This window comes from Lepisosteus oculatus, chromosome 7, assembly GCF_040954835.1.
Source record: "Lepisosteus oculatus isolate fLepOcu1 chromosome 7, fLepOcu1.hap2, whole genome shotgun sequence".
Classification (NCBI taxonomy): domain Eukaryota; kingdom Metazoa; phylum Chordata; class Actinopteri; order Semionotiformes; family Lepisosteidae; genus Lepisosteus; species Lepisosteus oculatus.
In genome coordinates, this window is record NC_090702.1 from 10484531 (window position 1) to 10499570 (window position 15040).

At 35.0% G+C, this 15040-nt stretch overlaps 1 protein-coding gene across 2 annotated transcripts in view; it reads left to right on the forward strand.

Annotated features, from left to right (window-relative positions):
- LOC102695273 (proline-rich protein 5) overlaps positions 1-15040 on the forward strand; it is an 85052-nt gene that overhangs the window by 36730 nt on the left and 33282 nt on the right. For both annotated transcript variants that reach the window (XM_015353268.2, XM_006633763.3), the window contains 4 exons: positions 4199-4247; positions 4445-4502; positions 11851-11942; positions 12742-12882. In XM_015353268.2, coding sequence (XP_015208754.1) covers positions 4199-4247; positions 4445-4502; positions 11851-11942; positions 12742-12882 — 340 coding nt within the window. The remainder of the gene's footprint in view (positions 1-4198; positions 4248-4444; positions 4503-11850; positions 11943-12741; positions 12883-15040) is intronic.

Below are 15040 nucleotides of genomic sequence, written 5' to 3' on the forward strand. Positions count from 1 at the left end.
GGTTTGGATACAGCAGAAGAAGAGAAAAAAACAACATCCACACCCAAGCTATCCATTTATAGGATAAGAACATGCTGAACCACTGTTCACATTAATGTAAGAAGTTTTGTGTCCTGGAGTTTATGTCACATCCTTTCTTTAATGTTTGGTGTTATTGTTTATTGTATTTTTCATATTCAATAGATTTTGAGCCTGCATAATTGTTTGATTAAATTAAAAGGACTACCTCCAGTTTTACATGTTTTCAGTCCATAACATATAAAATAAGCATTTTATTGATTCATGGACATAATTACATTTCTTGTCATTTTGTTATAATTATTATGCTTATTTTAATAAGTTTTACAACTTTCAGTTGTAAAAAAATACTTAAGCTTGTAAAGTATATTCAATATAATTTCCCCCAACATTTTTCTTTTAAATGGAACATAGATGAAAAATATAAAATTATTTTACAATCTTTTAAATATATATTTTTCACAAACTAATATAAAATGCAAGTATACATTTTACCTAAGTATATTTATTTCACTTATAATTGCAAAATAATTCTAGAGTAATGTTTTTAAATTGAATAATACATGTTAATTCAATGGTTAAAAATGCATTTTAGGAACAAAATAAATATTGACCTAGATTATGTTCTTCAATCATTCATTGCAACTCCAGTATGTTACAAACTACATTTTTAATAAAGGACAATCTTTAATATTTGAGACAGCATGTTAAATGATTTAACAAGAAACACAAATATTAGAAAATAAGTTTAAAAAAATAAAATTGATTAACACTTAATTCTAATTCTGATATATTCTAATTAATGCAAACCAGTGAAGATACAAAATTATGCAACCTCTAATATAAGAAATTAAAAGCTAATAAATGTAAAATCTGGTGTTCAAGCAGTCAGCAAATGCAGGCGCACTATGGCTGTCGTTGCATCATCCAGGTGGATGCTGCACATCGATGGTGGTGGAGGGGAGTCCCCATTACCTGTAAAGCACTTTGAGTGGAGTGTCCAGAAAAGCGCTATATAAGTGTAAGCAATTATAATAATTATTATTAACTACAGAGGATCATAATTCCCACAGATCTGTAGACATTTTGCCAGGATTGGTTGGCTATGTTGGCCAGCATACAGATCCAGCCATTCAAAATGTGCGGAGTACGTTAAAACACGGTAGGTGTGGCGCATTTTACTGCATCATACCGCATGCAAATTAAATTATGATAATAGTATCTGGAAGCACCTTGTAAAACTACCAGGTGGAGCTAATAAAGCTTAACATCTCATGTGCATCATTTGAGCTGTTGCCAGAAATGCCCGTTTTTGAATCCTGGTCACTGCTGAGGGACAATCTTTTCCAATTAAGAATTTAAGTTGTATACTCTTTAGACTATTAATAATTTTAAACTGTGTATTACAGCATGTTTATCATTAAACATTTAAATGTAGGTATATTTTATAAAAGCAAGATTGCTCAGTTGGACAAAAGTCCACAACATTCCACCTTCATCATTAATAATTTAATTATTCATACATATTTTATGCATCTAAGTCTTTTACTTGGTAACTCAGTGGGTTTTGGTTATAACGTGCTTGTTCTAACATTATTAAGCTTACATTGTGTACTTCATAAAAAGTTATATTGTTTATCATTTTCTAAGAATACGTAGTAAGAACACCACTTGCTGTTATTGTAAAAAGATACATGTTGTAGTGATTTAACATCACTTGATAGTTATATGAATATGGAATTGTGTAACTAAGCAGCTAAAATATTACAGATGGACATTTAAGAAACATTTTGACATCCCTTTCTTTTTAAAAAACTTTTTTTGTACTTGTAGTGGTAATGGACAAAGCACTGCACCCAATTGTTCAAAGCGCGATCAGAGTATTACTTTCAGTTTGTTTCTTATATAGTGAATACATAAAAATAGTCCAGTATTATAGCTTGTTGTTGGCTCTGGTGTGAATTTGTGTATCTGGATAAATTAAGTGATGGTTTTGTGATTAAGGATTTCTTCGTGAAGGGTTATTTCTACAGTTTTACAGTAAAAGTAAACTCTACTTCACAGCTGCATGTCAAAATCATGGTTTCGAAATAAAAGAAACATCATACCTTAGATTGGATAAGAATCTCATGATTTCCATTAAGTTGTAAAATTCCATATAGATATATTCAATATTAAGAGGATTAAAACATGCAAAGTAAAGAGATTAAATTATTAAATAGTTTCACTAACAACCGATGCACCACGAGTGTCCCTGTCGGTCATTTTGGCCAGTCAATCAACTGTAGATAATATTGCACGGCACGGGGTTGTACTGTGCATTTCGAATGGCTGCATCTGTATGTGTCGAATATTTACAGTAAACATTGTACTGTATAAACAGTATGTTGTAAAATATTTAGCATTTTCCTTATTTGTTGCATTAGTGTTTATTAGCATTGTGTTATAGATTGAGAGTACTGATGATAAAGAGCATGTTAATTACTGCTTTAAAGACAACTATGTATATACTTGCAGACAATATACTTTTACAAAATTAATATATTAATTATATAAAAAATGGATAATGGATGATTACTTTTAATGATCACTCAGATGGTTCTATGCCTGTTGAAATGGATAAAACCTCATAGTCAAAAGTTTATTTTTTTTTCCAATTTTCACTGGAAAATTCAGTTGAATTTAGAGTGTTTTATGGCTTTTTACAGAACAATAAAAAATTTAAACCAATGTAAATCTCACAAATTGCAGTAATCAAGAATAAGATAAGACTAATAAATAAATAAGATTAATTGCTTACACTTATATAGCTCTTTACTGGACACTCCACTCAAGAACCTTTACAGGTAATTGGGATTCCCCTCCACCACCACCTGGATGATGTGACAGCAGCCATAGTGCCTCACCATACACTAGCTATCAGTGGGGAGGAGAACAGAGGGATGAAGCCAATTCATAGATAGGGATTATTAGGAGGCCTTGATTGGTAAAGTCCAATTGATGTTTGGCCAGGATGCCAGGGTAACACCCCTACTCTTTTTGAGAAATGCCCTGGGATGTTTTAATGACCACAGAGAGACAGGACCTCGGATTCATGTCTCATCCAAAGGATGGATATTTGTACAGTATACTGCACCCTATTGGTCCCACTAACACCTCTTCTAGCAGCAACCTTAGCTTTTCCAGGAGGTCTCACATCCAGTTACTAGCCAGGCTCACACCTGCTTAGCTTAGATTTATTTTAGCTTAATATTAAATAACAGAAAATGTCCAAATGTATTTGTGTTAGTTTTATGGAATATTATTTTTGTTGTAAAATCTGGCCATATTATCTGAACATAAATACAGAAACTTGAATTATTGCTCTTCAGTCTTTCAAGCTGTCCTGCTGTGGTATGTTTTCATTTTGCATCTACAGTGGTGTGAAAAAGTGTTTGCCCCCTTCCTGATTTCTTATTTCTTTGCATGTTTGTCACACTGAAATGTTTCAGATCATCAAACAAATTGAAATATTAGACAAAGATAACACAAAATGCAGTTTTTAAATGAAGGTTTTTATTATTAAGGAAAAAAAATCCAAACCTCCATGGCCCTGTGTGAAAAAGTGATTTGTGTGAAAAAGAACATGGATATGCATGTCAAAAACACACAAAGATTAATCCAGCAGAGAATAAAATATTCTGCAACCAGTATTCACATTTCCTCCTCATCTGTGTGGTGCTAGGGCTGATTTATCAGTTTACCGTGTTTTTTTTCCAACAGCTATAGTATAGTATAGTGTATAGTGAAAATCTCAAATATATCAAGTTTGTAATAGACATTATGACAAGTATATTTCCTAAAAATATCTTTGTTCACTGTCTTAATTTGACACGTCCTATCAGACTTGTGGCCTGTTCAATTTGGCTTTTTTTTTCTGTAACTACAGTACCTGATAGGATCTAGATCATAAAGTATGTTGAACTTTTGCAGCACAGAAAAATAAATATATATTTCGAAGCCTGCACTTGGGTTGTTACACACTCTCAAGATTAAAATATTTGCATATCTTTCATGCATTAAAGGATTATTATTAGAAATGTTATTACCCTTTCTTATATTGTAATGTTTTGACTTTACCATTTTTCTTCAAAGGTATTTAAATCATTGTTAATGCACCACACTTTTTAATGTTTTTCAGGCGGTTGTTAAAAACAGAACTGGGATCATTTTTCACTGAATACCTCCAGGTAAATAACATTTTTTTAGAACCTAAATTGTGGTTAGAACAATTATTGTAAAATAAAAGAAATCTTAATTTTAAAAGTAATTGGTATACATTTTAATGATTTTCTGAAAGTGTAAATATTAATAGTGAAGTACACAGTTCACTAATGTACTGTACATGTAATTCATTTAAGCTGTTTCTTTCTACATTTCTCTTCAGAATCAGTTGCTTACAAAAGGCATGGTTATATTAAGGGACAAAATAAGGTTCTATGAAGGTAGGTGCAAAAGTTTTTTATTCATTCATTCAGTTTTCAGTCTCATCACTTTAGAAATGCTACATCTACACTACACTGTTTAGATCTTTACTGTGAATTATTTAATAAAGACAAATAATTTAATAAGTACAATAATAATTGCTGTAACAAATAATATATTCCTTTAATACTTCATTATGTATTTTCTTGTTTATTTGCTTTATGGGAGCCCTCATCCTGTTCTTCAGGACTTATGTTTAGTCTGTGAAATTTATATTGAATGGAGCTGGAACACTTTGGCTTTGGGCAACCATAACAATAAACAAAAGTTGATATTGCTTTTCCCACATTTCTAAAAACAGTTACGGCACTGAAGAAAGAAAAAAACTAAAAAAATCTGGGAGTTCTTTTCCCAAATACTAGTGTGAAATGTGGCTTAATAAATCATCACACAATTTTTCTTAGAATCCTTCTTAAAATACTCATAGATCACAATTCTTTTGCAGAAATTACTACATTTATTATTATTAATTTACTTGCCTGATGTTTTTTATCCAAAGCAACTTAAATTTGCACCCATTTATACAGCTGAGTGTTTTACTGTAGTAATCTGGGTGAAGTACCTTTAAGGGCAGAAAGGACACAATAGCAGTATCAACTGGAATGTGAGCCCACAACCTTTCAGCTAAGAATCCTGAACCCTAACCACTGCTCTGCACTATTGTCACATTTGTTCTTGTGGCTGGGTTGTATTTCACTAGTACTAGTACAAAACACATTGTTGAGGTTCCTGTAAATTAGTTCTTGGGCTTTGAGGTAACTGTCAGTTCAATGGGGCAGGGTTTTAGTAACCACTGGTTGTAGGGCTGGAAAGCCAAAGGCTTTGCAGAGCCTTTTAAATCTTTTATGTTTTACAAATGCAAATGTATAGGCTTTGTAATGTTGGATACATAATATGGGTCAAACCCAAAATGCAGATCATTTGAAGTGTTTGGTTCCCATTTTCAGTTCTTTTTTTTTCCGTCTTGGTCTTTAATAATAAGCTACTGATAATGTTCTGAAACAGATCAAGAATGGTCATTTTATAATGTACAAAAGGATTTTTCATTTACACAATACTCTTGTGGTAGATTGTGGGGTCAATTAGGTTTTGTGAAGTCCTTCTATAAAGCCTTGTGAGGCATTAAATATGGGCTATTCTTGAATATTTTAATTTTAAGGTACTTCCCTCCACAAAAAGATCTTATTCAGAAGAACACAGTGGCCAAGACCAACTGTGACCAAAATATCTCAAATGATCTGAGAACAAATGGGGTAAAAAAAACGTTTTCTATTCCAGTGCTTCAGACTCTTCTATTGTTAGAGCTGCTCTGTGACATTAAACATCCTGTATGTAATCTGTTGTTTCTTGAAGACCCAGTAATTAAACTTTTTTCATTTTTTTCAATATCCTTAATTGGAAGTTTAGCAGGTACATTAATTTGCAAACAATTTGCTAATCTGTATTTTTACTGAGGTTTTGATTAAAGTGAGACGATCTAGTGACGCATTTGAAATTTTCTGTTGGTGGGTGGGTGATATTTTAGTTGCAGTATTATTTTAGTTACTGGATGAGTTTTCCTTGAGTTTGCTGCAAGACCAGATAATTTGAAATTTATTTTTATTGTGAATGACTTTTTATGCACTTGGAGCTCTATTAACCACAATGCAGTATTTATTTCTTGATGCTGACTTTATTAAAGAGATGGCTTTCCGTGTGTAACACATGGTTATTAGGTCACCATACCTAATGGGACAACCTTTATCTCACATCACATTTTTAACACACGTCATATTGTTCACAACATATGTAGGTGTAAAACTGATATTAGTAGTCTACAGTCCACAAAAACTCAATGAAACCTCACTTGTTTTCAGAAATTAGTGTGCATGAGTTTCTGAATTCTGACTACAGGTTCAGATAATAGACAAATCAGATTCCCAGCTTTTTAAAATTACTTTTTTATTCTATTGCCTGTTTACTCAATGGGTTTTGGATATCATGTATTAAGAGGTGTCTTTTTATGCATGTGGTTTCTTGGGGAGCCTCCTGCATGAATGCAGCATGCATTTGTTTGCATATTGTGTGCTGGCGTGGCAAACCACATCACCTATGATGAGTTACCTAATCTGCAAAGTGCTTTTTGTTTTTATCTAAGAAAGTATCTACTTAGAACTAATTTAGTATTGCATGCAAAAATGAATAATTGAAGTCATTGTGGGTTTCATTTATCTTAAACCTGTAGCAACATTTATCTTCTTTCATCTTAAACAAAAATATGGACATAGCTCTTCAGATATGTACAAATGATAATAACTTAACATTTCTAGCAGTTAACAGTGCGTTTTCAGCATTGACATATTGTACTGTAGTCTGAGTTAAATATTTACAGTACATTTCACTCACCATATAATCACTTTTGTTTTATTCCGAAATGGATTGCTCAGCTTTGGTAAAAGGTTTTATAATTTGAAATGTGGCATTGGGAAACTTTTCATTTGCATGACCAACAGGTTTCTGGGGTATTTTTATGTCGAGAGATATAAACTGCTTACAAAAGGAAATGCGTAACAGGGCTCATAGACTAAGCCAGTTAGTTACAGAAGTGACATAGCCCTCTTCTGAAAATCTAGGCAGTGTAAAACTCTGCCACAGCAGTGTTCATGCTTAGAACCCAAATCCCAGCACAGGCAAAGATATCTGTGTTCATTCCAAACATGGAATGGCAAGGTGGTGGATTGTTGAGGTGATTGCCTATGGTATTGGAGTATATTTAATAATTGCATTTACACAGATTGTAAATCTGTGCTGGGTTTCAAAAATGGTTTTCTTCAGTCCAATTTGGTGTTTGAAATTGCCTTTGAATCACTACAAAATGGGTGGCAATGATACATGAGCAAGACCAAGATTAATTCCATCATGTTAGTGATCAAGTAGTAGTGTCAGTAAAAATAATGACCGCGGGCACTTTTCCTTCCCCCCTGGTACGACATGACAATGCGGGAAACTGGCTTTTTTATTATTACGTTTTAAAGGCAGACATGCTCAGTGCAATAAACACTGCATGCTGCAGAATGGTCTCCCTACGGCGACGCCTCTTCTCTGACTGAACTTAGTGGGCGATACGCTATTTTCTCAACTACCTGCTAAATTGCTTCACACCATGGGAAGACAGGAGAATGTGATTGTACTGTATCTGTACAAAATGTGTCTTGTGTTTACAAAATTAAAGTGTTTAAAATGTTTAATAAAAAAGTTGTTAAAAAGTACAGTTTACACAAAGATTCTAAGCTGATCACAAGGAAAATCACCAATTTTTGTGGATTTTGTGTTTTTAACTAAACATGTTTTGTATGGGTTTTAAAATCATGCAATGTCTGTTTGAGGCAAACGCTTTTTTACTTATTTTTTATTTTCTTTAAAATTAAAAAATCGATTGCCCATCGTGCCACACAATATTATGTTACATTTTTATGTTTTTTAGAGACTTCAGAAGGCTTCAACTGATGCATAAAAAATATAGTATAATGCCTTCGCGCGTTATGAAGTCACTTGCACCTGGGATTCACTTTATTCAGACTAAGGTTTCTAAAAATGCAACCAGGTACTAGATATTGTTTAAATAAAAGCTGTGACATTTTTCACAGATTGCAATCTTTAAACCTGTAGGTTGCAGGCTCTGTGTCATTTGTTCACAAAGTTATTGATATCTGAAACATCGTGTCTTATAAATAGGCATTTTAATAAGCGAAGCTTATGAAAACCAAAGAGAAAAAGTGACTGAAAAAGATACAAGAAGATTGAAATTTTTATTATTAAATTAATACTTTTAATAACGAGCAGATACATTTTTATAATTTCAGTTGTATTTTTAATACCGCTTTGTTATTCTCGATTCTAATTACAATATATACGATTCCATTTTAAGGCTTGAGGTGTCTGTTAAATTGCCCCACTAAATAAAGTGTTTTGAATTAAACCGGCTGAATAGTTGACAGTATTTATGTTTGCTAATTCATGTTTTTATTTCATTTTTAATATAACTTAAAGACTCTGATGCTTAAAATGTTTATGAAGAAAGTGGAATACTGGTGTGTATTTTTTATTTAAACTACCAAAACCAATACCAGCCATATACAGTTTACATAATATGTTTATATTCCTAAATTAATTTAATTTATGACCTTCAGACACGTTATGGTCCTCTTCTTTTTATGCGCAGCTACCAAAATTTCCCTTTAGTTTTAAAATTCCATATTAATATTCAATATTAAGCGGACTTAAACATGGACAGTAAAGATTAAATGAAGCAATCATTTCACTAACTACCAATGCAACACGAGTGCCGCCTTTCAGTCATTTTGGCCAGCCAATCACGTACTGCGGTATAACATGCTAAACTGTAGATAATTTTTCGCGGTACGGGGTTTTACCGTGCATTTTGAATGGCTGCATTTTATCAAAAATAATCTTTAAGCCATTGAACTGAAGCAAGAGGCTGCAGGCACATTAGAATGTATATGCGTTAAACTGAAATATGCAATTTCAAAGGGCTTATCAATAGTTGTATGAGTTAGCCCACCTAAAGCAGGTAGGGCATATATGATGAGATCAGAAAGGTATGTAGCAAAGGTTACATTACATTGCTTGGAGATTTCAATTTTCCAAACATAAATTGGAATATTGTTATGGGGAATACAGAAGCTGAAATTGTGATGGATGGAATAGAGAAAATTGAAAAGGATGGTTATACTGCATTTAAACATAATTTTAAAGGCTCTAAACAAATTAATTCCTAAAACAATTAAGTCAAAGTAATGATAATACAGTGAAATTGGTTTAATTGAGATACTGGGGAAAAATCATAAGGAAATGAGAACTTAAGTGCAGAGACTACAACAGTGGAAATAATGAGTTTGTGAGATAAAAGGAACTACATATTAGAAGATAATGAATATTTCAAACAGGTGTTTACAATACAAGGCATCAATAACATGTTCCATATTAAGTCAAATCAAATCAAATCAAAGTTTATTTATTAAATGCACAACAATACAGCGTGCAGCATTAGTTGCCGACAATGAAATGTCTGTTCTGCAAGCTCACAAAAATCACAGGAATAACAGGAATAACAGAAATCACAAAATTGAGGTTACATAATAATAGATGTAATAGAAACAGAATAAACTTAATATGAGTAGAGCTACTATGTGTCCATGGTGTATGCAATATATACAGGTAGTGCGGTTATGCTGAATACAGTGAAAACTGTGTGTCCATGTAGCCATTATAATTATATTATAGATCGGGCTGCACCAGAACATTTTAGCATAACTGATACTGAGGTTCTAGGACAGTTAAAAACTTGTGCATTGTCAGGGCCTGATTATATTTTATGTGTGATACTTAAGGACATGAGGGATATCATTCATAGACCGCTAGGCAGAATATTTCTGCTCTCACTTAGAATGGGACCCACAGATGAGAAAATCACAAATGTAACATTAGTCCATCATAAAATTGATCCAGATATTTACAGTTCAATTGATCTTGCTTCTGTTATGGATAAAGGTATGGAAATGATGGGTAGAACTAAATTAGAAGCCCAGTTGGATTTAGAAATGAAAGGTCTTGCTTAACTTGCTAGAATTCTTGCTGAACAAGCAACAAGGAGATAGATAATGATAAAGCATATAGAAATATATAGATTTTTAGAAAGCTTTTAATAAGATCTCTCATAAAAGGTTCTCAAATCCATAAGCTATAAGAATCCAAGATAATGTATGCACATGTACACACAGGAAGCAGCGTATTATTGTAAGTAGCATAACCTCTAACTGGACAGATGTGAGTAGTGATATGCCACATGGATCCATTTTAGCCCTGTAACTATTCCTGATCTATATCAGTTATTCAGGTAAACATAGAAAATAAGAAATAGAAAATAGGAATCTACTTAAATTTGCTGATAATTTGGGGGCACAACAAACATATAAAAGGTGACAATGGAGATCGAAAAAGACATGGATTGGGCTGAAATTTGTCAAATTAAATTCAACAGTGCTAAGCGCAAAGTGATGCACATCGGTAGTAGGAACATGACCATTCATATCACACAGGTGCTTCTGAGTTATAGAAAGTTATAAGTAGAAAGGGTATCTGGGTATTTGGATAAGTTCTTCTATGTCCTTATAAAGACAATGTGGTGAAGCAATAAAAGAGCAAACAGAATGCTTTTGTATATAGCAAAAGGTTTGGATTTTTAATCCAGTTATGCTTAAGCATTACAATGTACTAAAAATACCTCAGTTAGTATACCCTGTAGCTTGATCTATTCAGTCTAGGAAAGAGGAGATTGAAATCTGATCCAGGTACATGAATATACAATCCTAAGGGGTATAGATAAGGAACTGAACTGAGTAAGGATCACTCAGTAGTCTAAAAAGTCACATTTGAAACCTTAAGGGTAATTCAGTTAGAACAGAAAAATAATTGGAAAAACTCACATGAGTGGTGGGTAACCATGTGGTTGATGACTGAATTCTAGGCACTGTTAAGAAATGGCTAGATGCAGGTTTGGATTCACTTAGCTTCTTAACTACCGAATGAGTAAGATAGGATTAATGACCTCCTCTTTTGCAGTTATTTCATATGTTCTTATAAATATATAATGTTTTTTCATTTACAGTATATGTTTTGATACACTATAAGACAGACATTGCCAATATACTACATTCTAAGTTTCAAAAACTATGAGTAAAAAGTTAACATACTGTACCTGGAAAGAACAAAAATATTAACCCACAGGTGTTCTACTGGACTCACGTCAGATTAAAAAGCTGGCAGTGTAATAGCAGCACTGTGCTGTCTTGCATCATCCTGCCCTAAAATACACACTTGCTTGAAACCAGCAGCAAAACCTTTGGTTCAAAAGGTTTTATAAGCTATAAGGTTTTTTTTCTCCATTTTCTCTTCAGATCTTTTTTTCTAAAAATAGATTTCTCCATATATCACCATATTGCCATTGCTCCTCATCTTTCTGACAAGGGTGAGAGTACATTACACACAATAATGTCTTCACATGTGTTAAGTTCAATTATCTCCATCAAGTGCAAACTCATAAGTACAGTTACAAAAGTATTTCATAATGTTAATGTGAAGAGAATTGTATACATAATCCCCATTATCATTCTCATTAATATTTATATTAATATTAATATTTTAAAAATTGTATATAATTCAGAGTATATACAGATCATTCTATATATTCAGTGGAAAATTTATCACCAATGATGTTTTTTTTGTTTTTTTTTTGTACAATTTTCATAGGTCAGAAGTTACTGGACTCTTTGGCTGAGACGTGGGACTTCTTCTTCTGTGATGTCCTCTCTATGCTTCAGGCTATTTTCTATCCCGTTCAGGTGGTTTACAATGTTATTTCTTCTATTACTGTGTTGAAAATAGCAAATAAGTAATGCATTTGAAAAGTTTTACACTTCAATTCTTCAATTTAGTTCTTAGCCTTCCTTCTTTTTGGTTAATCAGTGATCACCAACATGACTGACAGATTTGAGAGAATGTAGGGCAATGTCTAAAATCTTTACTGGATTTTCCTTCTTTATACAGTAATTTTATACAGTGTTTAGCAGCACTCTCAATTTCAAGGAGGCACATACTAAAACACTTTTATAAGACTCATTAAAAACACAAAACACTGTTGTAAATATATTCATTTTTAATGTTTTGGGTCCCATATGAATTGTTGCAATTTAACTGAAAACTAAAACTGTGTTATAAAATATGTTCAACCAGGCTGAGATAAAACATTTACAAGGTTGAATGTATTACTTACCTATATATAAATACATAAATATAACATATATTTATATATGTATATCTCTGTTTTCATTTTGGACAAACCTTAGACACTTGCTGTGGTCATCTGAAATTTTGGTTTAAAATTGTTGTCTAAACTTTTAAAAACATGTTATACTGATTTTTAATAGTAATTACGACAAAATATATAGAGCATGTATCATTCATGTTATATTATTATTCAGCTGTAAACTACAAAAAACGAAGAAAGGACAAAAACATAAGGTAGAAATATGGTCATGGAAGAGTAAAAGTAATACTATTTGAGTTCACAATTTACACAACAGTATGTCCTTAATTTTTTCTTGGAAAGAAGTTGCATTGTGTTGTGTACTTTTTGTGTAGGGAAAGGAGCCCTCGGTTCGCCAGTTAGCTCTGCTTCACTTCAGAAACATCATCACCCTCAATATAAAACTTGAAGATGCCATCTCCCGGCCACGTGCCAGAGTGCCACCCTCCATCATCCAGATGCTGCTAATACTACAGGTACAATACCCGAACAGTAGCCTAACTGCTTTAAGGGCTGTTATTAATGCAAAAAAATGTTAACTTCGATAGATACTTTATTGATCCTGTGAGGGAAATTGCAGTGCAACAGCAGCTTAACACGGACAACACAGACACAGTGTAATGAATGATACAATAATAATAATACAATACATACAATACAATCAGTAGAAGAGTTACTCGCAGTCCAGAACACACAAAGAACAGAACAAAACCAGAAAAGAACAGTACACAAAAAAGTCGTATTGCACAATATGACTATAAATAAATATAAATGTATTGCACAGGTCCCTGGCATATATTGCAAAAAAAACGGGTTTAAAACAGAAAAAGAAAAAGAACAGATGCATCAGTTTACTGTTCAGTCCAGAACAGGTCACTGTCAATGTTGCCTCTGCCCAGACGCAAGGTGGATGCGTTGTACAGTCTTATGGCAGAAGGCCAGAACGACCTCCTGTAGCGCTCCCTGTCGCACCGTGGATGAATCAGTCTATTGCTGAATGTGCTCTTCATTTCTACAAGCATGTCATAGAGGGGATGGGAGACGTTGTCCATGATGGTCTCTAGTTTGGACACCATTCTCCTCTCAGCCACTACCTCCAGGGGGTCCAGGCCAGACCCAATGCCAGAGCTTGCTCTCCTGATGAGCTTGTTCAGCCTGTTGGAATCCACTGCTCTAATCCCAGAGCCCCAGCATACTAACGCGTAGAATATGGCGCTCGCCAACATCGACTGATGGAACATATGTAGCATTTTACTACACACATTGAAGGACCTGAGCCTCCTCAAGAAGTAAAGTCGGCTCTGACCCTTCTTGTTAATGGCCTCGATGTTCTTAGACCATTCCAGTCTATCGTAGATGTGCACTCCCAGTACGAGTCCACCATCTCCACGACACTCCCATGGATGTAGACAGGAGTAGGTTGGACCCTCTTCCTCCTGAAGTCTATCACCAACTCCTTAGTTTTTGCTACATTCAATTGCAGGAGGTTCTCCCCACACCACTCCACAAAGCTGCTGACCAGTCCTCTGTACTCTTCCTCCTGCCAACCCTTGATATATCCCACAATTGCAGAGTCATCTGAGAACTTCTGCAGGTGGCATGACTTTGAGTTGTATTTAAAGTCTGAGGTATAGAGGGTGAAGAGGAACGGAGAAAGAACCGTCCCCTGAGGAGCCCCTGTGTTACTTACTACCTGTTCAGACACACAGTTTTGAAGTCTCACAGACTGTGGTCTGCCTGTCAGGAAGTCAGTGATTCACGATATCATACAGGCATCGACTTGCATCTCCTCCAGCTTCCTCCTTAGATGTAAGGGCTGGATGGTATTGAAGGCACTGGAGAAGTCGAAAAACATAATCCTTATGGTGTTGCCAGCCTTGTCCAGGTGTGAGTAGGCCCTTTCCAGCATGTAGATGATTGCATCCTCCACACCAACACTGGGCTGGTAGGCAAAGGGTGTCCAGTGATGAGCTAACCAGGGGTCTCGGGTGGGATAAGACCAGCGTCTCCAGTGTCTTCATGATGTGAGAAGTCAGTGCAACTGGTCTGTAGTCATTGAGGACAGAGGGGCGCCCTTTCTTTGGTACTGGGACCAGGCATGATGTCTTCCAGAGCACAGGGACTTTCTCCAAGCGCAGGCTCAGGTTGAACAGTCGCTAGAGCACTCCACTTAGCTGATCAGCACAAGCCCTCAGAACTCTGGGACAGATGTCGTCTGGTCCTGTGGCCTTACCCTGGTGCAGCCTCTTCAGCTCCCTCTTCACCTGGTCAGCTGTGATGGTCAGCCTGGCCTGGGGGATGGTGCTCATAGTGCTTTCAGTGTTGCAGGTGTTAATGGCGGAGGTGTTGGAGAGTAGCAGCCGTGGGGGATGGGGGGGTGAGTAGCTGTCGGGGGTTGTAGCTGTAGGCGGCCATGATTGTGGGGGGATGGAGGAGGTGTTGGGCAGTCGCAGCTGTGAAGGGTTAGGTAGCGTGTGGCTGTGGGGGGATGGATGTCGAGCCACAGAGGACCCTGAATCAAACCTGTTAAAAAACTGGTTCAACTCGTTGGCTCCAGGTTCCCCTCCATTGCACCCCCAGCCTGTTTGAAGCCAGTGATCTCTCTCATGCAGGTCCATACATCCCTCACCCTAT